We start from the raw sequence: 26,861 nt of genomic DNA, 5'->3' as shown, positions 1-26,861 counted from the left end.
TGACCCCATTGGGTCCCAGTTTGACCCCATTGGGTCCCAGTTTAACCCCATTGAATCCCAGTTTGACCCCATTGAATCCCAGTTTGACCCCATTGGGTCCCAGTTTAACCCCATTGGGTCCCAGTTTGACCCCATTGAATCCCAGTTTAACCCCATTGGGTCCCAGTTTGACCCCATTGGGTCCCAGTTTAACCCCATTGGGTCCCAGTTTAACCCCATTGAATCCCAGTTTGACCCCATTGGGTCCCAGTTCATCCCCATCACCCCCTATGGCGGCCCCGTTGCCAGGCAACGCCTTGGCCCCGCCCCTCCCCGCTTCCATCATCCCCGCCAGCCAATCAGACACCGAGGAGGGCGGGGCCGCGGCTCCGCCGGCCGCAGGGGGCGTGGCTTCCAGCGGGAGGCGGGGCTCCCCTGCACTGACCAATGACGAACGCGCGGAGGCGGGCTTTAGGGCGGCGCCGACCAATGAGCGCTCGGCAGACCCTGCAGGAGCGGGGCGGGCGGCCCCGTACGGGCCTTCAGAGCCGGGGCGGCGGCGGCGGCGGCGGCGAAGAAGAAGATGGCGGCGGCGGACGGAGACGATTCCCTGTACCCCATCGCTGTGCTCATCGATGAGCTGCGCAACGAGGACGTGCAGGTACCGCTCCGCCGGGCCCCGGCTCCGGGCCCCGGCTCCGGGCCCCGGCCCCGGCCCGGCTCCGGTGTCCCCGGTGCGGCCGCCATCACCGAGCCCGCTTCTCCCGCTAATGGCGGCCGCGGGTGCGCCGCCATGAAAGGCGCGCTGCGATTGGTTGAGGCCGCTTCCCCCCCCTCGGGCGCGGGCTAATGGGGAGCGGTGTTCTATGGCGGCTGTGGTGGTGGGGGGGGTGCTCCTCATCATCGTCCTCGCTGCGGATGAGAGGCGCGCTGTGATTGGCTGGCGGAGCCTGTTGAGGCTGTGACGGGGCTCCTGATTGGGCAGGGCGCGTTCGAGGCAGTCGGCGCTGCGGCGCCCCCTGTCGGCGGGGGCGGCCCCTGCGCCTCGCTGCGGCCGCAGGGAGCGGGCCGGGGCACGCCATTGGACGGCGCCCGGCGAGGGGAGGGGCTTAGCGATGGTGCGCAGCCAATGGGAGGGCTCCTCTGGGCTGCCGTGGCGCTGCGGAGCCGTGAGACGACGCTCCTGATTGGCTGGATCGGAGAGGGGCTGGGTTTCATGCCCTGCAGGGGCTTTATTTGCCCCTAGGGGAGGCTATTTGCCCCAGAGGGGCCCTTATTTACCCTTGGGGGTGGCTTACTTACCCCATGAAGGGGCAATATCCCCCTTGGGGGTCTCATTCCTACCTATGGGGCTGAGATTCCCCCCAAAGGGCTTTCATTTGCCCCTCAGGGGGGGTTATTTGCCCCCAGAGGGGCATTATTCCCTATAGAAAAGCCTGTATTTGCCCCTGGAGGGGAGTTATTTACCCCATGAGGCTGCAGTAACCCCCTTGGTGCTCCCATTTTACCCCCAAGGGGGTGAGATTCCCCCCAGAAAGGCCCTCATTTGCCCCTGAGGGTGGGTTATTTGCCCCTCGGGGGGGGTTATTTGCCCCTCGGGGGGGGTTATTTGCCCCTCGGGGTGGGTTATTTGCCCCTCAGGGGGGGTTATTTGTCCCTGGGGGTTGTTATTTGCCCCTCAGGGGAGGTTATTTGTCACTTAGGGTGGGTTATTTGCCCCTGGGGTTTGTTATTTGCCCCTGAGGGTGGGTTATTTGCCCCTGAGGGTGGGTTATTTGCCCCTCGGGGGGGGTTATTTGCCCCTGGGGGGGGTTATTTGCCCCTGAGGGTGGGTTATTTGCTCCTGGGGGGGGTTATTTGCCCCTCAGGGGGGGTTATTTGCCCCTCGGGGTGGGTTATTTGCCCCTCAGGGGGGGTTATTTGCCCCTGGGGGTGGGTTATTTGCTCCTCGGGGGGGGTTATTTGCCCCTCGGGGGGGGGGTTATTTGCCCCTCGGGGGGGGGGGTTATTTGCCCCTCGGGGGGGGTTATCTGCCCCTCGGGGGGGGTTATTTGCCCCTCGGGGGGGGTTATTTGCCCCTGGGGGTTGTTATTTGCCCCTGAGGGTGGGTTATTTGCCCCTGGGGGGGGTTATTTGCCCCCAGGACTGCTTTACCCCCCCCTCCAGCATCCCCTTTCCCTCCCCCTTAGCCCCTTTCCTCCCCCTTATCACCCCCCCTTTACCCCCTTAGTTACCCCTTCGGGTGCTCAATACCCCCCCCCTTTGCCATTTACCCCCCGGGGGGGGGCAAATCCTGACCCCCCCCCCCCCCCTCCTTCCCCGCAGCTCCGCCTGAACAGCATCAAGAAGCTGTCGACCATTGCCCTGGCGCTGGGCGTCGAGCGCACCCGCAGCGAGCTCCTGCCCTTCCTCACCGGTACGGGGGGGCCATAGCCCCTATGGGGGGGGGCAAAAGGGGCCCCAATGGGGCCCACAATTGCCCCCCCCCCATAGGGTTGGATGGGGTGGGGAAAGGGGGCGGGGCTTAAGGGGGTGGGAGGGGCTTAAAGGGGTGGGAGGGGCTTAAAGGGGTGGGAGGGGCATAAAGGGAGGGAGGGGCTTAAAGGGGTGGGAGGGGCTTAAAGGGGTGGGAGGGGCTTAAAGGGAGGGAGGGGCTTAAAGGGGAGGGAGGGGCTTAAGGAGGGGGAGGGGCTTAAGGAGGGGGAGGGGATTAAAGGGGTGGGAGGGGATTAAAGGGGTGGGAGGGGCTTAAAGGGGGGAGGGGCTTAAGGAGGGGGAGGGGATTAAAGGGGAGGGAGGGGCTTAAACGGGTGGGAGGGGCTTAAAGGGGGGGAGGGGCTTAAGGAGGGGGAGGGGATTAAAGGGGAGGGAGGGGCTTAAAGGGGGGAGGGCCTTAAGGAGGGGGAGGGGCTTAAGGAGGGGGAGGGGCTTAAAGGGATGGGAGGGGCTTAAGGGGGAGGGGCTTAAGGAGAGGGAGGGGCTTAAGGAGGGGGAGGGGCTTAATGAGGAGGAGGGGCTTAAAGGGGAGGGAGGGGCTTAAGGAGGGGAGGGGCTTAAAGGGGAGGGAGGGGCTTAAGGAGAGGGAGGGGCTTAAGGAGAGGGAGGGGCTTAAGGGGGGTTGGGGGAGGTTCAAGGCCTGCGCCCGTGGGTGCTGGTGCTGAGCGGGGCCGGGCGGGCGCAGACACCATCTACGATGAGGACGAGGTGCTGCTGGCGCTGGCCGAGCAGCTGGGCACCTTCACGGCGCTCGTCGGGGGGCCCGAGTACGTGCACTGCCTGCTGGTACGGCCCCAGCACCCATGGGTGCTGCTCCTGATCCTCCCCCCCCCGGGGCTCCAGGGAGGGGCAGTGGGGTGGGGTGGGTGCCGTTGGGGTGGGTTCGGTGCCATTGGGATGGATTGGGTGCCATTGGGGTGGGTTGGGTGTCATTGGGGTGGGGTGGGTGCCGTTGGGATCGGGTGGGTGTCATTGGGATGGATTGGGTGTCATTGGGATGGATTGGGTGTCATTGGGGTGGGTTGGGTGTCATTGGGATGGATTGGGTGTCATTGGGATGGGTTGGGTGCCATTGGGATGGGTTGGGTGCCATTGGGATGGGTTGGGTGCCATTGGGATGGGGTGGGTGCCAATGGGATGGGGTGCTATTGAGGTTGGTTGGGTGCCATTAGGATGGGTTGGGTGTCATTGGGATGGATTGGGTGCCATTGGGGTGGGTTGGGTGCCATTGGGATGGGGTGGGTGCCATTGGGATGGGGTGGGTGCCAATGGGATGGGGTGCTATTGAGGTTGGTTGGGTGCCATTAGGATGGGTTGGGTGTCATTGGGATGGGGTGGGTGCCATTGAGGTTGGTTGGGTGTCATTGGGATGGATTGGGTGTTAATTGGGATGGATTGGGTGCCAATGGGATGGATTGGGTGCCAATGGGATGGGTTGGGTGTTATTTGGGTGGGTTGGGTGCCATTGGGATGGGGTGGGTGTCATTGGGATGGGGTGGGTGCCTTTGGGACACATTGGGTGCCCACTGGAATGCATTAGACCCTATTGTGCCCTATGAATGCCCATTGGGTGCCATTGGTCCCATTGGGTCCCATTGTGTCTCATTGGGTGCCATTGAATTCGATTGCGTCGCATTGGATCCTATTGGATCGCATTGGTGCCATTGCGTCCCATTGGGTCCCATTGCATCCCATTGGGTTCCATTGGATCCCATTGGATCCCATTGGGTCCCATTGTATCCCATGGGATCCTATTGGTGCCATTGGATCCCATTGGCTCCCATTGCATCCCACTGGATCCTATTGGTGCCATTGCATCCCATTGGATCCCATTGGTGCCATTGCATCCCATTGGATCCCATTGGATCCCATTGCATCCCATTGGTGCCATTGCATCCCATTGCATCCCATTGGATCCCATTGGATCCCATTGCATCCCATTGGTGCCATTGCATCCCATTGGATCCCATTGGTGCCATTGCATCCCATTGCATCCCATTGCATCCCATTGGTCCCATTGCATCCTATTGGATCCTATTGGTGCCATTGCATCCCATCGCATCCCATTGGGTCCCATTGGCGCCATTGGATCCCATCGCCTCCCATTGGCGCCATTGGATCCCATCGGATCCCATCGGATGCCATCGCCTCCCGTTGGATCCCATGGGTTCCCCTTGGTGCCATCGCCTCCCATGGGCTCCCTTCCCGCCCCCCCGGCAGCCGCCGCTGGAGAGCCTGGCCACGGTGGAGGAGACGGTGGTGCGGGACAAGGCGGTGGAGTCGCTGCGGGCCGTGTCCCACGAGCACGCCCCCCCCGACCTCGAGGGCCACTTCGTGCCCTTGGTCAAGCGCCTGGCGGGGGGGGACTGGTTCACGTCGCGCACCTCCGCCTGCGGCCTCTTCAGCGTCTGCTACCCCCGCGTCTCCAGCCCCGTCAAGGCCGAGCTGCGCCAGTGAGTGCTCTACGGGGGGGGCCTATGGGCTCCATAGGGGGGAGAGCGGGGGGTTACGGGGTCAATGGGGGCCTATGGGGTGGCCCCGACCCATCCATGGTGGTCGCATCCCGTCCCACGTGGCCTTCAAGGGCATCTCTGGGACCCCAAGGTCTTCAGGTTGGCCACGTAGCCCATTATGGGATCCATGGGTTGGTCAGTGGGAGCCTATGGGGTGGCCCCGACCCATCCATGGTGGTCGCATCCCGTCCCACGTGGCCTTCAAGGGCATCTATGGAACCCTATGGGTTCTATGTGGGGCCATGGGGGGGTTATGGGGTCAGTGGGAGCCTATGGGGTGGCCCCGACCCATCCATGGTGGTCGCATCCCATCCCACGTGGCCTTCAAGGGCATCTCTGGGACCCCAAGGTCTTCAGGTTGGCCACGTAGCCCATTATGGGGTCCATGGGTTGGTCAATGGGAGCCTATGGGGTGGCCCCGACGCATCCATGGTGGTCGCATCCCGTCCCACGTGGCCTTCAAGGGCATCTATGGGACCCTATGGGTTCTATGTGGGGTCACTGGGGGGGTTATGGGGTCAGTGGGAGCCTATGGGGTGGTCCTAAGCCATCCATGGTGGTCGCATCCCGTCCTATGTGGTCTTCAAGGGCATCTATGGGACCCCAAGGTCTTCACGTTGGGCCATGGGGGGGTTATGGGGTCAATGGGGGCCTATGGGGTGGCCCCAGCCCATTCTATGGGGCCTTCAAGGGGGTTTGTGGGACCCTATGGGTTCTATGTGGGGCTATGGGGGGGTTATGGGGTCAATGGGGGCCTATGGGGTGGCCCCAGCCCATTCTATGGGGCCTTCAAGGGGGTTTGTGGGACCCTATGGGTTCTATGTGGGGCCATGGGGGGGTTATGGGGTCAATGGGGGCCTATGGGGTGGCCCCAGCCCATCCATGGGGGCCTTCAGGCTGCTCCGGGTCATTCCAAGCTCTTCCCATTGCCCCCCCCAGCCCATTCCACGGGCAGTGGCTTGGATAAAGGGATCCTATGAAACATCGTTGTCCTGTCCCATCCCTGTTCTTCCAACCTATTCCATCCCGTTATCCCGTCGTTCTCCCATCGTTATCCCATTGTTCCCCTATTGTTCTCCCATTGCTATCCCATTGTTCTCCCATTGTTCTCCCATTGTTCTCCCATTGCTATCCCATTGCTATCCCTTTGCTATCCCTTTGCTATCCCTTTGCTATCCCATTGCTATCCCATTGCTATCCCATTGTTCCCCTATTGTTCCCCTATTGTTATCCCATTGCTGTCCCATTGCTGTCCCATTGCTGTCCCATTGCTCTCCCATTGCTCTCCCATTGTTATCCCATTGCTCTCCCATTGTTATCCCATTGCTCTCCCATTGTTATCCCATTGCTATCCCATTGTTATCCCATTGCTCTCCCATTGCTCTCCCATTGCTCTCCCATTGCTCTCCCATTGCTCTCCCATTGCTCTCCCATTGTTATCCCATTGCTCTCCCATTGCTCTCCCATTGCTCTCCCATTGCTCTCCCATTGCTCTCCCATTGCTCTCCCATTGCTCTCCCATTGCTCTCCCATTGTTATCCCATTGTTATCCCATTGCTCTCCCATTGCTCTCCCATTGCTCTCCCATTGTTATCCCATTGCTATCCCATTGCTCTCCCATTGCTCTCCCATTGCTCTCCCATTGCTATCCCATTGCTCTCCCATTGCTCTCCCATTGCTATCCCATTGCTCTCCCATTGCTCTCCCATTGCTCTCCCATTGCTCTCCCATTGCTCTCCCATTGCTCTCCCATTGTTATCCCATTGCTATCCCATTGCTATCCCATTGCTCTCCCATTGCTCTCCCATTGCTCTCCCATTGCTCTCCCATTGCTCTCCCATCGCTCTCCCATCGCTCTCCCATCGCTCTCCCATCGCTCTCCCATCGCTCTCCCATCGCTCTCCCATCGCTCTCCCATCGCTCTCCCATCGCTCTCCCATCGCTCTCCCATCGCTCTCCCATCGCTCTCCCATTGTTATCCCGTGCTCATTGGTGCCTGTCCCCCTGGAGCAGGTACTTCCGCACGCTGTGCTCCGATGACACGCCCATGGTTCGCCGCGCCGCCGCTTCCAAGCTCGGGGAATTCGCCAAGGTCCTGGAGCTGGAGCACGTCAAGAGCGAGATCATTCCCATGTTCTCCAGCCTGGCCTCCGACGAGCAGGTCCTCACCCCCCCCCCCCGGCATTCCCGCTCTTCCCACGCGAATTCCCTCTTATTCCCTTTGGGATTCCCCGTTATTCCCTAGGGAATTCCTTGTTATTCTCTATGGAATTCCTTGCTAATCCGTTATGGAATTCCCTGTTTTTCCCTATGGAATTCCCAATTATTCCCCATGGAATTCTCCGTTTTCTATGGAATTCCCAATTGTTCGCTATGGAATTTTCCATTTCTTATGGAATTCTCTTTTCTTCCCTATAGAGTTCCCAATTATTCCCTAGGGAATTTTCCATTTTCTATGGAATTCCCAATTGTTCCCTATGGAATTTCTCATTTCTCATGGAATTCCCTGTTTTTCTCTATGGGATTCCCAATTATTGCCTATGGAATTCTCTGTTTTCTATGGAATTCCCAGTTGTTCCCTATGGAATTCTCCATTCCTTATGGAATTCCCTGTTACTCCCTATGGGATTCCCCGTTATTCCCTAGAGAATTCCTTGTTATTCCCTTTGGGATTCCTTGTTAATTCGCTATGGAATTCCCTGTTTTTCCCTATGAAATTCCCAATTATTCCCTAGGGAATTCGCCGTTTTCTATGGAATTCCCAAGTACTCCCTATGGAATTTTCCATTACCTATGGAATTTGTTGTTAATCCGCTATGGAATTCCCAATTATTCCGTATGGAATTCCACGTTGTTTCCTATGGAATTCGTTGTTAATCCACTAGGGGATTACCAATTATTCTCTATGGAATTCCCCATTTTCTATGGAATTCCCTGTTAATCCGCTATGGAATTTCTCATTATTCCCTATGGAATTCCCTATGGAATCCCCTCTGGATCCCCCACCATTCCCTATGGAATCCCCTATGGAGCTCCAATCATTCCCTATGGAATCCCCTGTGGAACTCCCATCATTCCCTATGGAATCCCCTATGGATTCCTCTTCATTCCCTATGGAATACCTTATGGAACTTCCATCATTCCCTATGGAATCCCCTATGGATCCTCTCTGGATCCCTTCTCATTTCCTATGGAATCCCCATTGTTCCCTATGCAATCCCCTTTGCAATCCCCATCATTCCCTATGGGCTCCCCACTGTTCCCTATGGACCCCCCTATGGGCTCCCCACTGTTCCCTATGGACCCCCCTATGGGCTCCCCACTGTTCCCCATGGGCTCCCCACTGTTCCCTATGGGCTCCCCACTGTTCCCTATGGCTCCCCACTGTTCCCTATGGGCTCCCCACTGTTCCCTATGGCTCCCCACTGTTCCCTATGGGCTCCCCACTGTTCCCCATGGGCTCCCCACTGTTCCCTATGGGCTCCCCACTGTTCCCCATGGGCTCCCCACTGTTCCCCATGGGCTCCCCACTGTTCCCCATGGGCTCCCCACTGTTCCCCATGGGCTCCCCACTGTTCCCTATGGCTCCCCACTGTTCCCTATGGGCTCCCCACTGTTCCCCATGGGCTCCCCACTGTTCCCCATGGGCTCCCCACTGTTCCCCATGGGCTCCCCACCGTTCCCTATGGCTCCCCACTGTTCCCTATGGGCTCCCCACTGTTCCCCATGGGCTCCCCACTGTTCCCTATGGGCTCCCCACTGTTCCCTATGGCTCCCCACTGTTCCCTATGGGCTCCCCACTGTTCCCTATGGCTCCCCACTGTTCCCCATGGGCTCCCTATGGCGCAGGACTCGGTGCGCCTGCTGGCGGTGGAGGCGTGCGTGAGCATCGCGCAGCTGCTGCCGCAGGAGGAGCTCGAGGCGCTGGTGCTGCCCACGCTGCGCCAGGCGGCCGAGGACAAGTCCTGGCGCGTGCGCTACATGGTGGCCGACAAGTTCACCGAGGTCAGTGACGTCAGCCGTGACGTCAGCCGTGACGTCATCGACGGGGAGAGACGGGGGCGTCAGTGGGGAGAGACGGGGGCGTCAATGGGGAGAGACGGGGGTGTCAATGGGGAGAGACGGGGGCGTCAATGGGAGCGATGGGTGCGTCAATGGGGAGCGATGGGGGCGTCAATGGGGAGCGATGGGGGCGTCAATGGGGAGAGATGGGGGCGTCAATGGGGAGCGATGGGGGCGTCAATGGGGAGAGATGGGGGCGTCAATGGGGAGCGATGGGAGCGTCAATGGGGAGCGATGGGGGCGTCAATGGGGAGCGATGGGGGCGTCAATGGGGAGCGATGGGGGCGTCAATGGGGAGAGATGGGGGCGTCAATGGGGAGAGATGGGAGCGTCAATGGGGAGCGATGGGGGCGTCAATGGGGAGCGATGGGGGCGTCAATGGGGAGCGATGGGGGCGTCAATGGGGAGCGATGGGGGCGTCAATGGGGAGCGATGGGGGCGTCAATGGGGAGCGATGGGAGCGTCAATGGGGAGCGATGGGGGCGTCAGTGGGGAGAGACGGGGGCGTCAATGGGGAGCGACGGGGGCGTCAATGGGGAGCGATGGGGGCGTCAATGGGGAGCGATGGGAGCGTCAATGGGGAGCGATGGGGGCGTCAATGGGGAGCGATGGGGGCGTCAATGGGGAGCGATGGGGGCGTCAATGGGAGCGATGGGGGCGTCAATGGGGAGAGATGGGGGCGTCAATGGGGAGCGATGGGAGCGTCAATGGGGAGCGATGGGAGCGTCAATGGGGAGCGATGGGAGCGTCAATGGGGAGAGATGGGGGCGTCAATGGGGAGAGATGGGGGCGTCAATGGGGAGAGATGGGGGCGTCAATGGGGAGAGATGGGGGTGTCAATGGGGAGAGATGGGGGTGTCAATGGGGAGCGATGGGAGCGTCAATGGGAGCGTCAATGGGGAGAGATGGGAGCGTCAATGGGGAGCGATGGGAGCGTCAATGGGGAGCGATGGGAGCATCAATGGGAATATCAATGGGGCTCAATGAGAGCCTCAATGGGAATATCAATGGGGCTCAATGGGAGCATCAATGGGAATGTCAATGGGGCTCAATGGGAGCATCAATGGGGCTCAATGGGAGCATCAATGGGGCTCAGTGGGAGCCTCAATGGGAATATCAATGGGGCTCAATGGGAGCATCAATGGGGCTCAATGGGAACATCAATGGGGCTCAATGGGAGCAGCAATGGTGCTCAATGGGAGCATCAATGGGGCTCAATAGGAGCATCAATGGGGCTCAATGGGAACATCAATGGGGCTCAATGGGAACATCAATGGAGCTCAATGGGAGCATCAATGGGGCTCAATGGGAGCCTCAATGGGACCATCAATGGGGCTCAATGGGAGCCTCAATGGGAACATCAATGGGGCTCAATGGGACTATCAATGGGGCTCAATGGGAACATCAATGGGGCTCAATGGGAGCATCAATGGGGCTCAATGGGAGCATCAATGGGGCTCAATGGGATCATCAATGGGAGCATCAATGGGGCTCAATGGGAGCATCAATGGGGCTCAATGGGAGCCTCAATGGGACCATCAATGGGGCTCAATGGGAGCCTCAATGGGAACATCAATGGGGCTCAATGGGACCATCAATGGGGCTCAATGGGAACATCAATGGGGCTCAATGGGACCATCAATGGGGCTCAATGGGAGCATCAATGGGGCTCAATGGGATCATCAATGGGACCATCAATGGGGCTCAATGGGATCATCAATGGGAACATCAATGGGGCTCAATGGGAACATCAATGGGGCTCAATGGGACCATCAATGGGGCTCAATGGAAGCATCAATGGGGCTCAATGGAAGCATCAATGGGGCTCAATGGGATCATCAATGGGAGCATCAATGGGGCTCAATGGGAGCATCAATGGGGCTCAATGGAAGCATCAATGGGGCTCAATGGGATCATCAATGGGACCATCAATGGGGCTCAATGGGAGCATCAATGGGGCTCAATGGAAGCATCAATGGGGCTCAATGGGATCATCAATGGGACCATCAATGGGGCTCAATGGGATCATCAATGGGACCATCAATGGGGCTCAATGGGTGCCCTCCGTGCCGCCGTTGGCCTCCCTTTCTGGGGTCCCGCTGCCCCCCATGTGTGGGGCAGGACCCACTGGGCCCCCCCCTTGTCCCCCCCCAGCTGCAGCGCGCCGTGGGGCCGGAGATCACCAAGAGCGACCTGGTGGGGGCCTTCCAGAGCCTCATGAAGGACTGCGAGGCCGAGGTGCGGGCGGCCGCGTCCCATAAGGTGAAAGGTGAGTGGGGGGCACAGGGACCGGAGGGACCATAGGGACCCATAGGGACCATAGAGACCATAGAGACCATAGGGACCATAGGGACCATGGGGACCATAGAGACCATAGGAACCATAGGGACACATAGGGACCATGGGGACCATAGGAACCATAGGGACACATAGGGACCATGGGGACCATAGAGACCATAGAGACCATAGGGACCATAGAGACCATAGGGACCATAGGAACCATAGGGACCATAGGGACACATAGGGACCATAGAGACCATAGGGACCATAGGGACCATAGGGACCATAAGGACCATAGAGACCATAGGGACCATAGAGACCATAGGGACCATAGGGACCATAGAGACCATAGGGACCATAGGGACCATAGGGACACATAGGGACCATAGGGACCATAGGAACCATAGGGACCATAGAGACCATAGGGACCATAGAGACCATAGGGACCATAGGAACCATAGGGACCATAGGGACCATAGGGACACATAGGGACCATAGCGACCATAGAGACCATAGGGACCCATAGAGACCATAGGGACCCATAGAGACCATAGGGACCCATAGAGACCATAGGGACACATAGGGACCATAGAGACCATAGGGATCCATAGAGACACATAGGGACCCATAGGGACCATAGGGACACATAGAGACCATAGGGACACATAGGGACCTGAGGGACCCATAGAGACCATAGGGATCCATAGGGACCCATAGAGACCATAGGGACCCATAGAGACCATAGGGACCCATAGAGACCATAGGGACCCATAGGGACTCATAGGGAACCATAGAGACCATAGGGATCCATAGAGACACATAGAGACACATAGGGACCCATAGGGACCCATAGGGACACATAGGGACCATAGAGACCATAGGGATCCATAGAGACACATAGGGACCCATAGGGACCATAGGGACACATAGAGACCATAGGGACACATAGGGACCTGAGGGACCCATAGAGACCATAGGGATCCATAGGGACCCATAGAGACCATAGGGACCCATAGAGACCATAGGGACCCATAGGGACTCATAGGGAACCATAGAGACCATAGGGACCATAGGGACCATAGGGACCCATAGGGACACATAGGAAGCCATAGAGACCCATAGGGAGCCATAGGGACCCATCGGGAGCCATAGAGACCATAGGGACCCATAGAGACCATAGGGACCCATAGGGAGTCATAGAGAGACATAGGGACCATAGGGACCCATAGAGACACATGGGGACCCATAGAGAGACATAGGAACCCATAGGGACCTATAGAGACCAATAGGGACCCATAGAGACCCACTGTGACCCACAGGGACCCACAATCCTCCCACTGGGTCCTCGACAACCCCCATTGTCACCCACACCAGTGTCCCCAGGGAAGCCCCCTCCCGCCCCCTAGAAAGCTCCTCCCCCCAGACGCCCCCTCCCGCCCCATAGAACCCCCCTCCCGCCCCATAGACGCTCCCTCCTGCCCCATAGAAGCCCCTTCCTGCCCCATAGACGCCCCCCATGTCCTTGTCCCTGCAGAGTTCTGTGAGAACCTGGCCCCCGACTGCCGCGAGGCCGTGATCATGGGGCAGATCCTGCCCTGCATCAAGGTGAGTGCTATGGGGCACGCTATGGGGCTCCCTATGGGGCTCCCTATGGGGCACGCTATGGGGCTCCCTATGGGGCACGCTATGGGGCACGCTATGGGGCACACTATGGGGCACACTATGGGGCACGCTATGGGGCACGCTATGGGGCACACTATGGGGCACGCTATGGGGCACGCTATGGGGCTCCCTATGGGGCACGCTATGGGGCTCCCTATGGGGCACGCTATAGGGCACCCTATGGGGGGTGGGATGTGATGGGGACACCCGATGGGACCCTTTGGGGTGCTAGGATGTGATGGGGTCCTATGGGGTGTCCTCTCACCCATGGGTGCCCCATTGCTGCTGCCCCATTGTTCCCCCATTGCCGCCCCATTGCCCCCCCATTGCCCCCCCATTGCTCCCCCATTGCCCCCCCATTGCTCCCCCATTGCCCCCCCATTGCCGCCCCATTGCCGCCCCATTGCTCCCCCATTGCTCCCCCATTGCTCCCCCATTGCCCCCCCATTGCTCCCCCATTGCTCCCCCATTGCCCCCCCATTGCTCCCCCATTGCTGCCCCATTGCTGCCCCATTGCTCCCCCATTGCCGCCCCATTGCCCCCCCATTGCCCCCCCATTGCTCCCCCATTGCTCCCCCATTGCTCCCCCATTGCTCCCCCATTGCCGCCCCATTGCCGCCCCATTGCCCCCCCATTGCTCCCCCATTGCTCCCCCATTGCCCCCCCATTGCTCCCCCATTGCCCCCCCATTGCTCCTCCATTGCCCCCCCATTGCCCCCCCATTGCTCCCCCATTGCTCCCCCATTGCTCCCCCATTGCCCCCCCATTGCTCCTCCATTGCCCCCCCATTGCTCCCCCATTGCTCCCCCATTGCCGCCCCATTGCCGCCCCACGGCCGCCCCACGGCCCCCAGGAGCTGGTGTCGGACGCCAACCAGCACGTGAAGTCGGCGCTGGCCTCGGTCATCATGGGCCTGTCCCCGATCCTGGGCAAGGACAACACCGTCGAGCACCTCCTGCCCCTCTTCCTGGCCCAGCTCAAGGACGAGGTGACGGCCTCTGGAGCCCCTTCCCGGCCCCACTGAGCCCCATCGGGACCCATTGAGCCCCATTGAGCCCCATTCGGACCCATTGGGATCCATTGAGCCCCATTGGGACCCATTGGGATCCATTGAGCCCCTTCCCGACCCCATTGAGCCCCATTGAGCCCCATTAAGCCCCTTCCCGTCCCCACTGAGCCCCATTGAGCCGCTTCCCGGCCCCACTGAGCCCCATTGGGACCCATTGGGACCCCATTGAGCCCCTTCCCGACCCCGTTGAGCCCCATTGAGCCCCTTCCCGACCCCACTGAGCCCCATTGAACCCCTTCCCGACCCCATTGAGCCCCTTTGAGCCCCTTCCCGGCCCCACTGAGCCCCATTGGGACCCATTGGGACCCCATTGAGCCCCTTCCCGACCCCATTGAGCCCCATTGAGCCCCTTCCCGACCCCATTGAGCCCCATTGAGCCCCTTCCCGACCCCATTGAGCCCCTTTGAGCCCCTTCCCGACCCCATTGAGCCCCTTTGAGCCCCTTCCCGGCCCCACTGAGCCCCATTGGGACCCATTGAGCCCCATTGAGCCCCATTGAGCCCCATTGGGACCCTTTAGACCCCATTGAGCCCCTTTGGGACCCCTTAGACCCCATTGAGCCCCATTGGGACCCCTTAGACCCCATTGAGCCCCATTGGGACCCCTTAGACCCCATTGAGCCCCTTTGGGACCCCATTGAGCCCCACTGGGACCCCTTAGACCCCGTTAGAACCCATTGAGCCCCATTAGAACCTCATTGAGCCCCGTTAGGCCCCTTTAAGCCCCATTAAGGCCCATTAGGACCCCATTAGGCCCCCTTAGACCCCCTTAAGACCCCCTTAGGACCCCTTTAAGCCCCTTTAATCCCCATTAGGCCCCTTTAAGCCCCATTAGGACCCCATTAGGACCCCCTTAGGCCCCTTTAAGCCCCTTTAAGCCCCCTTAAGCCCCATTAGGACCCCATTAGGACCCCATTAGGACCCCCTTAGGCCCCTTTAAGCCCCTTTAGACCCCATTAGGACCCCTTAGGCCCCTTTAAGCCCCTTTAGACCCCATTAGGACCCCCTTAGGCCCCTTTAAGCCCCTTTAGACCCCATTAGGACCCCTTAGGCCCCTTTAAGCCCCTTTAGACCCCATTAGGACCCCTTAGGCCCCTTTAAGCCCCTTTAGACCCCATTAGGACCCCTTAGGCCCCTTTAAGCCCCTTTAGACCCCATTAGGACCCCCTTAGGCCCCTTTAAGCCCCTTTAGACCCCATTAGGACCCCCTTAGGCCCCTTTAAGCCCCTTTAGACCCCATTAGGACCCCCTTAGGCCCCTTTAAGCCCCTTTAGACTCCATTAGGACCCCCTTAGGCCCCTTTAAGCCCCTTTAGACCCCATTAGGACCCCATTAGGCCCCTTTAAGCCCCTTTAGACCCCATTAGGACCCCATTAGGACCCCATTAGACCCCCTTAGGCCCCTTTAAGCCCCCTTAGACCCCATTAGGACCCCATTAGGACCCCATTAGACCCCCTTAGGCCCCTTTAAGCCCCTTTAGACCCCATTAGGACCCCATTAGGCCCCTTTAAGCCCCTTTAGACCCCATTAGGACCCCATTAGGACCCCATTAGACCCCCTTAGGCCCCTTTAAGCCCCCTTAGACCCCATTAGGACCCCATTAGGACCCCATTAGACCCCCTTAGGCCCCTTTAAGCCCCTTTAGACCCCCTTAGGACCCCCTTAGGCCCCCTTAGCCGCCCCTTGTCCCCGCTGAGGACCCCGCTGGCTGCGGCCCGCAGTGCCCCGAGGTGCGCCTGAACATCATCTCCAACCTGGACTGCGTGAACGAGGTGATCGGCATCCGGCAGCTGTCGCAGTCGCTGCTGCCGGCCATCGTGGAGCTGGCCGAGGACGCCAAGTGGCGCGTGCGCCTCGCCATCATCGAGTACATGCCGCTGCTGGCCGGGCAGCTGGTGAGAGCGAGGGGGGAACGACGGGGGAACAATGGGAGAACGATGGGAGAACGATGGGGGAACGATGGGAGAACGATGGGGGAACGATGGGGGAACGATGGGGGAACGATGGGGGAACGATGGGGGAACAATGGGAGAACGGGGGGAGAACGATGGGAGAACGATGGGAGAACGATGGGAGAACGATGGGAGAACGATGGGGGAACGACGGGGGAACAATGGGAGAACGATGGGAGAACGATGGGGGAACGATGGGAGAACGATGGGGGAACGATGGGGGAACGATGGGGGAACGATGGGGGAACGATGGGGGAACAATGGGAGAACGGGGGGAGAACGATGGGGGAACGATGGGAGAACGATGGGAGAACGATGGGAGAACGATGGGAGAACGATGGGGGAACGATGGGGGAACGATGGGGGAACGATGGGAGAACGATGGGGGAACGATGGGGGAACGATGGGGGAACGATGGGAGAACGATGGGGGAACGATGGGAGAACGATGGGGGAACGATGGGGGAACGATGGGGGAACGATGGGGGAACGATGGGAGAACGATGGGGGAACGATGGGAGAACGATGGGGGAACGATGGGGGAACGATGGGGGAACGATGGGGGAACGATGGGAGAACGATGGGGGAACGATGGGAGAACGATGGGGGAACGATGGGGGAACGATGGGGGAACGATGGGAGAACGATGGGGGAACGATGGGAGAACGATGGGGGAACGATGGGGGAACGATGGGGGAACGATGGGGGAACGATGGGAGAACGATGGGAGAACGGGGGGAGAACGATGGGAGAACGATGGGAGAACGATGGGAGAACGATGGGAGAAGAATGGGGGAACGATGGGGGAACGATGGGGGAACGATGGGGGAGAACGATGGGAGAAGAATGGGGGAACGATGGGAGAACGATGGGGGAACGATGGGAGAACGATGGGGGAACGATGGGAGAACGATGGGAGAACGATGGGAGAACAATGGGAGAACGGGGGGAGAACGGGGGGAGAACGATGGGAGAACAATGGGAGAACGATGGGAGAACGATGGGGGAACGATGGGAGAACGATGGGGGAACGATGGGAGAACGATGGGGGAACGATGGGAGAACGATGGGAGAACGGGGGGAGAACGATGGGAGAAGAATGGGGGAACGATGGGGGAACGATGGGGGAACGATGGGGGAGAACGATGGGAGAAGAATGGGGGAACGATGGGAGAACGATGGGGGAACGATGGGAGAACGATGGGGGAACGATGGGAGAACGATGGGAGAACGGGGGGAGAACGATGGGAGAAGAATGGGAGAACGATGGGAGAACGATGGGGGAACGATGGGAGAACGGGGGGAGAACGATGGGAGAACAATGGGAGAACGATGGGAGAACGATGGGGGAACGATGGGAGAACGATGGGAGAACGGGGGGAGAACGATGGGAGAAGAATGGGGGAACGATGGGGGAACGATGGGGGAACGATGGGGGAGAACGATGGGAGAAGAATGGGGGAACGATGGGAGAACGATGGGGGAACGATGGGAGAACGATGGGGGAACGATGGGAGAACGATGGGAGAACGATGGGAGAACGATGGGGGAACGATGGGGGAACGATGGGGGAACGATGGGAGAACGATGGGAGAACGATGGGGGAACGATGGGGGAACGATGGGAGAACGATGGGGGAACGATGGGGGAACGATGGGGGAACGATGGGGGAACGATGGGAGAACGATGGGAGAACGATGGGGGAACGATGGGGGAACGATGGGGGAACGATGGGGGAACGATGGGGGAACGATGGGGGAACGATGGGAGAACGATGGGAGAACGATGGGAGAACGATGGGAGAACGATGGGAGAGCGATGGGGGAACGATGGGAGAACGATGGGAGAACGATGGGGGAACGATGGGAGAACGATGGGGGAACGATGGGAGAACGATGGGGGAACGATGGGAGAGCGATGGGGGAACGATGGGAGAACGATGGGGGAACGATGGGGGAACGATGGGAGAACGATGGGAGAACGATGGGGGAACGATGGGAGAACGATGGGGGAACGATGGGGGAACGATGGGAGAACGATGGGAGAACGATGGGAGAACAATGGGAGAACGATGGGGGAACGATGGGGGAACGATGGGAGAACGATGGGGGAACGATGGGGGAACGATGGGGGAACGATGGGAGAACGATGGGGGAACGATGGGAGAACGATGGGAGAACGATGGGGGAACGATGGGAGAACGATGGGGGAACGATGGGGGAACGATGGGAGAACGATGGGGGAACGATGGGAGAACGATGGGGGAACGATGGGGGAACGATGGGAGAACGATGGGAGAACGATGGGAGAACGATGGGGGAACGATGGGGGAACGATGGGGGAACGATGGGAGAACGATGGGAGAACGATGGGGGAACGATGGGGGAACGATGGGGGAACGATGGGAGAACGATGGGGGAACGATGGGAGAACGATGGGAGAACGATGGGGGAACGATGGGGGAACGATGGGAGAACGATGGGAGAACGATGGGAGAACAATGGGGGAACGATGGGGGAACGATGGGGGAACGATGGGAGAACGATGGGAGAACGATGGGGGAACGATGGGGGAACGATGGGGGAACGATGGGATGCAGGGGATGCAATGGGATAACACCGGGATACAATGGGAGGGGGCCATAGACTGGGATGGACTGGGGAGGGGTGTTGGTTCATACTGGTCTATACTGGTCCATACTGCTCTATACTGGTTTATACTGGTCTATACTGGTTTATACTGGTTTATAGTGCTCCTTAGTGCTTCATCCTGATTTGTATGGTCATGGCAGTCGATCTCAGCCACTACTGGTCCATACTGGTTTATACTGGTCCATACTGGTTTATACTGGTCCAGAGTGGCTTATACTGGTCCAGACTGGTTTATACTGGTCCAGACTGGTTTATACTGGTCCAAACTGGTCTCTCCCCCCCAGGGTGTGGAGTTCTTCGATGAGAAGCTGAACTCGCTCTGCATGGCCTGGCTGGTCGACCACGGTGAGGGACTGGGGCGAACTGGGAGTCATGGGGGGGGACTGGGAGCGACTGGTCCTTACTGGTCCAGACTGGTTTATACTGGCCCTTAGTGCTATAACTGGTCCATACTGGTCTATACTGGTTTATACTGGTCCATACTGGTCCTTATTGCTATAACTGATCCATCATGGTCTATACTGGTTTATACTGGTCCATACTGGTCCGTATTGCTATAACTGATCCATACTGGTCTATACTGGTTTATACTGGTCCATACTGGTCCTTATTGCTATAACTGATCCATAGTGGTTTATACTGCTCCGGACTGGTTTATACTGGTCCTTACTGCTATAACTGATCCATACTGGTTTATACCGGTCCGAACTGGTTTATACCGGTCCATACTGGTCCATACCGGTCCGAACTGGTCCTTACTGCTATAACTGATCCATACTGGTTTATACTGATCCATACTATTTATACCGGTCCGAACTGGTCCATACCGGTCCAAACTGGTTTATACCGGTCCATACTGGTCCATACTAGTCCAAACTGGTCCTTACTGCTATAACTGATCCATACTGTTTATACCCATCCGTACTGGTCCATACCGGTCCGAACTGGTCCATACCGGTCCGTAGTGGTTTATACTGGTCCATACCGGTCCGTACTGGTCCATACCAGTCCGGACTGGTCCATACCAGTCCGAACTGGTCCTTACTGCTATAACTGATCTATACTGTTTATACTGGTCCGTACTGGTCCATACCGGTCCGAAATGGTCCATACTGGTCTGTACTGGTTTATACTGGTCCATACCGGTCCGAACTGGTCCTTACTGCTATAACTGATCCATACTGTTTATACTGGTCCGTACTGGTCCATACCGGTCCGTACTGGTTCATACCGGTCCGTACTGGTCCATACCGGTCTGTACCGGTTCATACCGGTCCGTACTGGTCCCTACCGGTCCGTACTGGTCCCTACCGGTCCGTACTGGTCCCTACCGGTCCGTACTGGTTCATACCGGTCCGTACTGGTCCATACCGGTCCGTACTGGTCCATACCGGTCCGTACTGGTTCATACCGGTCCGTACTGGTCCATACCGGTCCGTACTGGTTCATACCGGTCCGTACCGGTCCATACCGGTCGGTACCGGTCCGTACTGGTCCATACCGGTCCGTACTGGTCCATACCGGTCCGTACTGGTCCATACCGGTCCATACTGGTCCATACCGGTCCGTACTGGTCCATACCGGTCCGTACTGGTCCATACCGGTCCGTACTGGTTCATACCGGTCCGTACTGGTCCATACCGGTCCGTACTGGTCCATACCGGTCCGTACTGGTTCATACCGGTCCGTACTGGTCCATACCGGTCCGTACTGGTTCATACCGGTCCGTACTGGTCCCTACCGGTCCGTACTGGTCCATACCGGTCCGTACTGGTCCATACCGGTCCGTACTGGTCCATACCGGTCCGTACTGGTTCATACCGGTCCGTACTGGTCCCTACCGGTCCGTACCGGTTCATACCGGTCCATACTGGTCCATACCGGTCCGTACTGGTCCATACCGGTCCGTACTGGTCCATACCGGTCCGTACCGGTCCATACCGGTCCGTACTGGTCCATACCGGTCCGTACTGGTCCATACCGGTCCGTACTGGTCCATACCGGTCCGTACTGGTCCATACCGGTCCGTACTGGTCCCTACCGGTCCGTACTGGTCCATACCGGTCCGTACTGGTCCCTACCGGTCCGTACTGGTCCCTACCGGTCCGTACTGGTCCCTACCGGTCCGTACTGGTCCATACCGGTCCGTACCAGTTCATACCGGTCCGCACTCCCCCCGCAGTGTACGCCATCCGCGAGGCCGCCACCAGTAACCTGCGGAAGCTGGTGGAGCGCTTCGGGCCGGGCTGGGCGCAGGGAACCATCGTGCCCAAGGTGCTGGCCATGGCCGGGGACCCCAACTACCTGCACCGCATGACCACGCTCTTCTGCATCAACGTGCGTCCCTAGGGGCCCCTATAGGACCCCTATGTACCCCTATGGGAGCCCTATGTACCCCTATGGGAGCCCTATGTACCTCTATGTACCCCTATGGGACCCCAACTACCTGCACCGCATGACCACGCTCTTCTGCATCAACGTGCGTCCCTAGGGGCCCCTATAGGACCCCTATGTACCCCTATGGGAGCCCTATGTACCCCTATGGGAGCGCTATGTACCCCTATGGGACCCCTATGTACCCCTATAGGACCCCTATGGGACCCCTATGTACCCCTATGGGAGCCCTATGTACCCCTATAGGACCCCTATGTACCCCTATGGGAGCCCTATGTACCCCTATGGGAGCCCTATGTACCCCTATAGGACCCCTATGTACCCCTATGGGAGCCCTATGTACCCCTATAGGACCCCTATGTACCCCTATAGGACCCCTATGTACCTCTATGGGAGCGCTATGTACCCCTATGGGAGCCCTATGTACCCCTATGGGACCCCAACTACCTGCACCGCATGACCACGCTCTTCTGCATCAACGTGCGTCCCTAGGGGCCCCTATAGGACCCCTATGTACCTCTATGGGAGCGCTATGTACCCCTATGGGAGCCCTATGTACCCCTATGGGAGCCCTATGTACCCCTATAGGACCCCTATGTACCCCTATGGGAGCGCTATGTACCCCTATAGGACCCCTATGTACCCCTATAGGACCCCTATGTACCTCTATGGGAGCGCTATGTACCCCTATGGGAGCCCTATGTACCCCTATGGGACCCCAACTACCTGCACCGCATGACCACGCTCTTCTGCATCAACGTGCGTCCCTAGGGGCCCCTATAGGACCCCTATGTACCCCTATGGGAGCCCTATGTACCCCTATAGGACCCCTATAGGACCCCTATGTACCCCTATGGGAGCCCTATGTACCCCTATGGGAGCGCTATGTACCCCTACGGGAGCCCTATGTACCCCTATAGGACCCCTATAGGACCCCTATGTACCCCTATGGGAGCCCTATGTACCCCTATAGGACCCCTATGTACCCCTATGGGAGCCCTATGTACCCCTATGGGAGCCCTATGTACCCCTATAGGACCCCTATGTACCCCTATGGGAGCGCTATGTACCCCTATAGGACCCCTATGTACCCCTATAGGACCCCTATGTACCTCTATGGGAGCGCTATGTACCCCTATGGGAGCCCTATGTACCCCTATGGGACCCCAACTACCTGCACCGCATGACCACGCTCTTCTGCATCAACGTGCGTCCCTAGGGGCCCCTATAGGACCCCTATGTACCTCTATGGGAGCGCTATGTACCCCTATGGGAGCCCTATGTACCCCTATAGGACCCCTATAGGACCCCTATGTACCCCTATGGGAGCCCTATGTACCTCTATGGGAGCGCTATGTACCCCTATGGGAGCCCTATGTACCCCCTATGGGAGCTCTATGTACCCCTATGGGAGCCCTATGTACCCCTATAGGACCCCTATAGGACCCCTATGTACCCCTATGGGAGCCCTATGTACCCCTATGGGAGCCCTATGTACCTCTATGGGAGCGCTATGTACCCCTATGGGAGCCCTATGTACCCCCTATGGGAGCTCTATGTACCCCTATGGGAGCCCTATGTACCCCTATGGGAGCCCTATGTACCCCCTATGGGAGCTCTATGTACCCCTATGGGAGCCCTATGTACCCCTATAGGACCCCTATGTACGCCTATGGGAGTGCTATGTACCCCTATAGGACCCCTATGGACCCCTATGGGAGCCCTATGTACCCCTATGGGAGCCCTATGTACCTCTATGGGAGCGCTATGTACCCCTATGGGAGCCCTATGTACCCCCTATGGGAGCTCTATGTACCCCTATGGGAGCCCTATGTACCCCTATAGGACCCCTATGTACGCCTATGGGAGTGCTATGTACCCCTATAGGACCCCTATGGACCCCTATGGGAGCCCTATGTACCCCTATGGGAGCCCTATGTACCTCTATGTACTCCTATGGGACCCCAACTATCTGAACCGCATGACCACGCTCTTCTGCATCAACGTGCGTCCCTATGGGCCCCTATGGGAGCCCTATGGACCCCTATGGGCCCCTATGTACCCCTATGGGACCCCTATGTACCCCTATGGGACCCCAACTACCTGCACCGCATGACCACGCTCTTCTGCATCAACGTGCGTCCCTAGGGGCCCCTATAGGACCCCTATGTACCCCTATGGGAGCCCTATGTACCTCTATAGGACCCCTATAGGACCCCTATGTACCCCTATGGGACCCCAACTACCTGCACCACATGACCACGCTCTTCTGCATCAACGTGCGTCCCTAGGGGCCCCTATGGGAGCCCTATGGACCCCTATGGGAGCCCTATGTACCCCTATGGGACCCCTATAGGACCCCTATGTACCCCTATGGGACCCCAACTACCTGCACCGCATGACCACGCTCTTCTGCATCAACGTGCGTCCCTAGGGGCCCCTATAGGACCCCTATGTACCCCTATGGGAGCCCTATGTACCCCTATGGGAGCGCTATGTACCCCTATGGGACCCCTATGTACCCCTATAGGACCCCTATAGGACCCCTATGTACCCCTATGGGAGCCCTATGTACCCCTATGGGAGCGCTATGTACCCCTATGGGAGCCCTATGTACCCCTATAGGACCCCTATAGGACCCCTATGTACCCCTATGGGAGCCCTATGTACCCCTATAGGACCCCTATGTACCCCTATGGGAGCCCTATGTACCCCTATGGGAGCCCTATGGACCCCTATGGGACCCTTATGTACCCCTATGGGTGCTGAGCCAGTCCTATGTTCTATGGGACCCCTATGTACCCCTATGGGTGCTGAGCCCCATCTATGGGTGCTGAGGCAGCCCTATGGGACCCTTATGTTACCCCTATGGGACCCCTACATACCCTTATGGGACCCCTACGTACCCCTGTGGGTGCTGAGACCCAGCTATGGGTGCTGGGACACTCCTATGGGTGCTGGGAGCCAGCCCTATGGGACCCTTATATACCCCTATGGGTGCTGAGCTAGCCCTATGGGACCGCTATGTACCCCTATGGGTGCTGAGATCCATCTATGGGTGCTGAGCCAGCCCTATGGGACCCCAGCACCCCCTATGGGTGCTGAGCCCCACCTATAGGATCCCCATTACAGGCCCTCCACCCCACTGGGACCCCCCACCCTATAGGGACCCCCTTTCCCCTATAGGTGCTGACCCCATTGGGAGCTGTCCACCCCTAGTGGTGCTGAACCCCCGCCCCCTTCCTCCCACCCCATTGGGACCCCCTTTAACCCCATAGAACCCCCTTATAACCCCCCCCCCCCGTAGGTGCTGGCCCCTATAGGTGCTGAGCCCTATGGGTGCTGGCCCCTATGGGTGCTGTCCCCTATAGGTGCTGTCGGAGGTGTGCGGGCCGGAGCTGACGGCGCAGCAGCTGCTGCCCACGGTGCTGCGCATGGCGGGCGACGCCGTGGCCAACGTCCGCTTCAACGTGGCCAAGTCCCTGCAGCGCCTGGGGCCCGTCCTCGATGCGGGGTAAGCACCTATAGGGCACCCTATGGCGCCTATAGAACCAATAGAGTACCCTATAGAATCCATACATAGCACCCGTCAATGTGAGCTTCAACGTGGCCAAGGCCCTGCAGCGCCTGGGGCCCGTCCTCGATGCGGGGTAAGCACCTATAGAGCACCCTATGGCGCCTATAGAACGTGTACAGCATCCTATAGAACCTATAGAGCATGCTATAGAACCTATAGAACCTATACAGCATCCTATGGTACCTATAGAGCACCCTATAGCATCCATCTACACCCACTGACACCCATCCTATGGACACCTATAGCACCCATTGACACCCATGCTATGGCCACCTATAGCACCCATTGACACCCATGCTATGGCCACCTATAGCACCCATTGACACCCATGCTATGGCCACCTATAGCACCCATTGACACCCATGCTATGGACACCCATAGCACCCATTGACACCCGTGCTATGGACACCTATAGCACCCATTGACACCCGTGCTATGGACACCTATAGCACCCATTGACACCCGTGCTATGGACACCTATAGCACCCATTGACACCCGTGCTATGGACACCTATAGCACCCATTGACACCCGTGCTATGGCCACCTATAGCACCCATTGACACCCGTGCTATGGACACCTATAGCACCCATTGACACCCGTGCTATGGCCACCTATAGCACCCATTGACACCCGTGCTATGGACACCTATAGCACCCATTGACACCCGTGCTATGGCCACCTATAGCACCCATTGACACCCATGCTATGGCCACCTATAGCACCCATTGACACCCATGCTATGGACACCTATAGCACCCATTGACACCCGTGCTATGGCCACCTATAGCACCCATTGACACCCGTGCTATGGCCACCTATAGCACCCATTGGCACCCATGCTATGGACACCTATAGCACCCATTGACACCCATGCTATGGACACCTATAGCACCCATTGACACCCGTGCTATGGACACCTATAGCACCCATTGACACCCGTGCTATGGCCACCTATAGCACCCATTGACACCCGTGCTATGGCCACCTATAGCACCCATTGACACCCATGCTATGGACACCTATAGCACCCATATGCACCCATGGGTGCCCCCTGCTCCCATAGGACCCTGCAGGCCGAGGTGAAGCCGGTGCTGGAGAAGCTGACCCAGGACCAGGACGTGGACGTCAAATACTTCGCCCAGGAGGCACTGACAGGTCGGAGGGGCTATAGGGGGCTTTAGGGGCTATAGGGGGCTATAGGGGCTATAGGGGCTATAGGGGGCTTTAGGGGCTATAGGGGGCTATAGGGGCTATGGGGGCTATAGGGGCTATAGGGGGCTTTAGGGGCTATAGGGGGCTATAGGGGCTATGGGGGCTATAGGGGCTATAGGGGGCTTTAGGGGCTATAGGGGGCTATAGGGGCTATGGGGGCTATGGGGGCTTTAGGGGCTATAGGGGGCTATAGGGGCTATAGGGGGCTTTAGGGGCTATAGGAGGCTATAGGGGCCATGGGGCCTCTTGGGTCAATTGGGGCTATGGGGGGCAATTTGGGCAGTGGGTGTCAATGGGGGCAATGAGGACAGTGGGGGCTATAGGGGATATAGGGGCCATGGGGCCTATTGGGGCAATGGGGTCAATGGGGATAATGGGGGACAATGGGGAGTAATGAGGACAATGGGGGGCTTTAGGGGGCTATAGGGGATATAGGGGCCATGGGGCCTACTGGGGCAATGGGGGCAATGAGGACAGTGGGGGCTATAGGGGTTATAGGGGATATAGGGGCCATGGGGCTTATTGGGGCAATGGGTGTCAATGGGGGGCAATGAGGACAGTGGGGGGCTATAGGGGGCTATGGGGGCTATAGGGGCCATGGGGCCTATTGGGGCAATGGGGGACAGTGGGGGTCTATAGGGCACTATAGGCGTCTATAGGGGCTACAGCGGCCATGGGTCCAATTGGGCCAATGGGGAGCTATAGGGGTCTATAGGGGGTCACATAAGGACACGGAGGGGTCACGTGGTCACTCTCGGTGACCTCTGACCCCCCCCCTTTTCTCTCCCCCTCCCCCCAGTGCTGGCGCTTGCCTGACCACGCCCCCCTCCCCCCTCCCCTCCCCCCCCCGCATGTGCCATTGGCCCCGCCCCCTCGTGACGTCACCCATTCATTCATTAAACGAGGTTCGCCGTCAATGGAGCGTCGTCATTGGGGGGGGGCTAAAGGGGAAGGGGGCGGGGCTAAAGGAACATCCGGGTCCTTGGGGGGGGAGGTGGGGGGTGTGCTAAGGGA

General features: G+C 58.7%; 1 protein-coding gene across 2 annotated transcripts; it reads left to right on the top strand.

Annotated features, from left to right (window-relative positions):
- Positions 1-512: 512 nt before the first annotated feature.
- PPP2R1A (protein phosphatase 2 scaffold subunit Aalpha) lies at positions 513-26,764 on the top strand. Of its 2 annotated transcripts, XM_080636440.1 has the most exons (15): positions 513-640; positions 2,305-2,395; positions 3,161-3,261; positions 4,696-4,928; positions 7,002-7,149; positions 8,838-8,993; positions 11,205-11,319; positions 12,865-12,935; positions 13,846-13,980; positions 15,782-15,955; positions 18,947-19,007; positions 20,845-20,999; positions 24,428-24,570; positions 25,699-25,790; positions 26,647-26,764. In XM_080636440.1, the coding sequence occupies exons 1-15, from the start codon at positions 563-565 to the stop codon at positions 26,661-26,663; spliced, it is 1,770 nt and encodes a 589-aa protein (XP_080492566.1). In that variant the 5' UTR covers positions 513-562; the 3' UTR covers positions 26,664-26,764. The 2 variants fall into 2 exon arrangements, with proteins under 2 accessions (XP_080492566.1, XP_080492567.1); XM_080636441.1 differs by lacking the exons at positions 11,205-11,319; positions 12,865-12,935; positions 13,846-13,980.
- Positions 26,765-26,861: the final 97 nt, after the last annotated feature.

Source organism: Psittacula echo, assembly GCF_963264785.1.
Source record: "Psittacula echo genome assembly, chromosome: 33".
NCBI lineage: Eukaryota > Metazoa > Chordata > Aves > Psittaciformes > Psittacidae > Psittacula > Psittacula echo.
Note: the sequence above shows the minus strand (reverse complement) of the source record. Positions and strands in the feature narration are given on the sequence as shown.

Excerpts from the sequence above, each read along its gene's own strand:
- PPP2R1A (XM_080636440.1), top strand. The coding sequence starts at position 563 with ATGGCGGCGGCGGACGGAGACGATTCCCTGTACCCCATCGCTGTGCTC. Across the intron at positions 641-2,304 it reads TGCGCAACGAGGACGTGCAG|CTCCGCCTGAACAGCATCAA; the intron begins GTACCGCTCCGC and ends CCTTCCCCGCAG. Across the intron at positions 12,936-13,845 it reads AGATCCTGCCCTGCATCAAG|GAGCTGGTGTCGGACGCCAA; the intron begins GTGAGTGCTATG and ends CACGGCCCCCAG.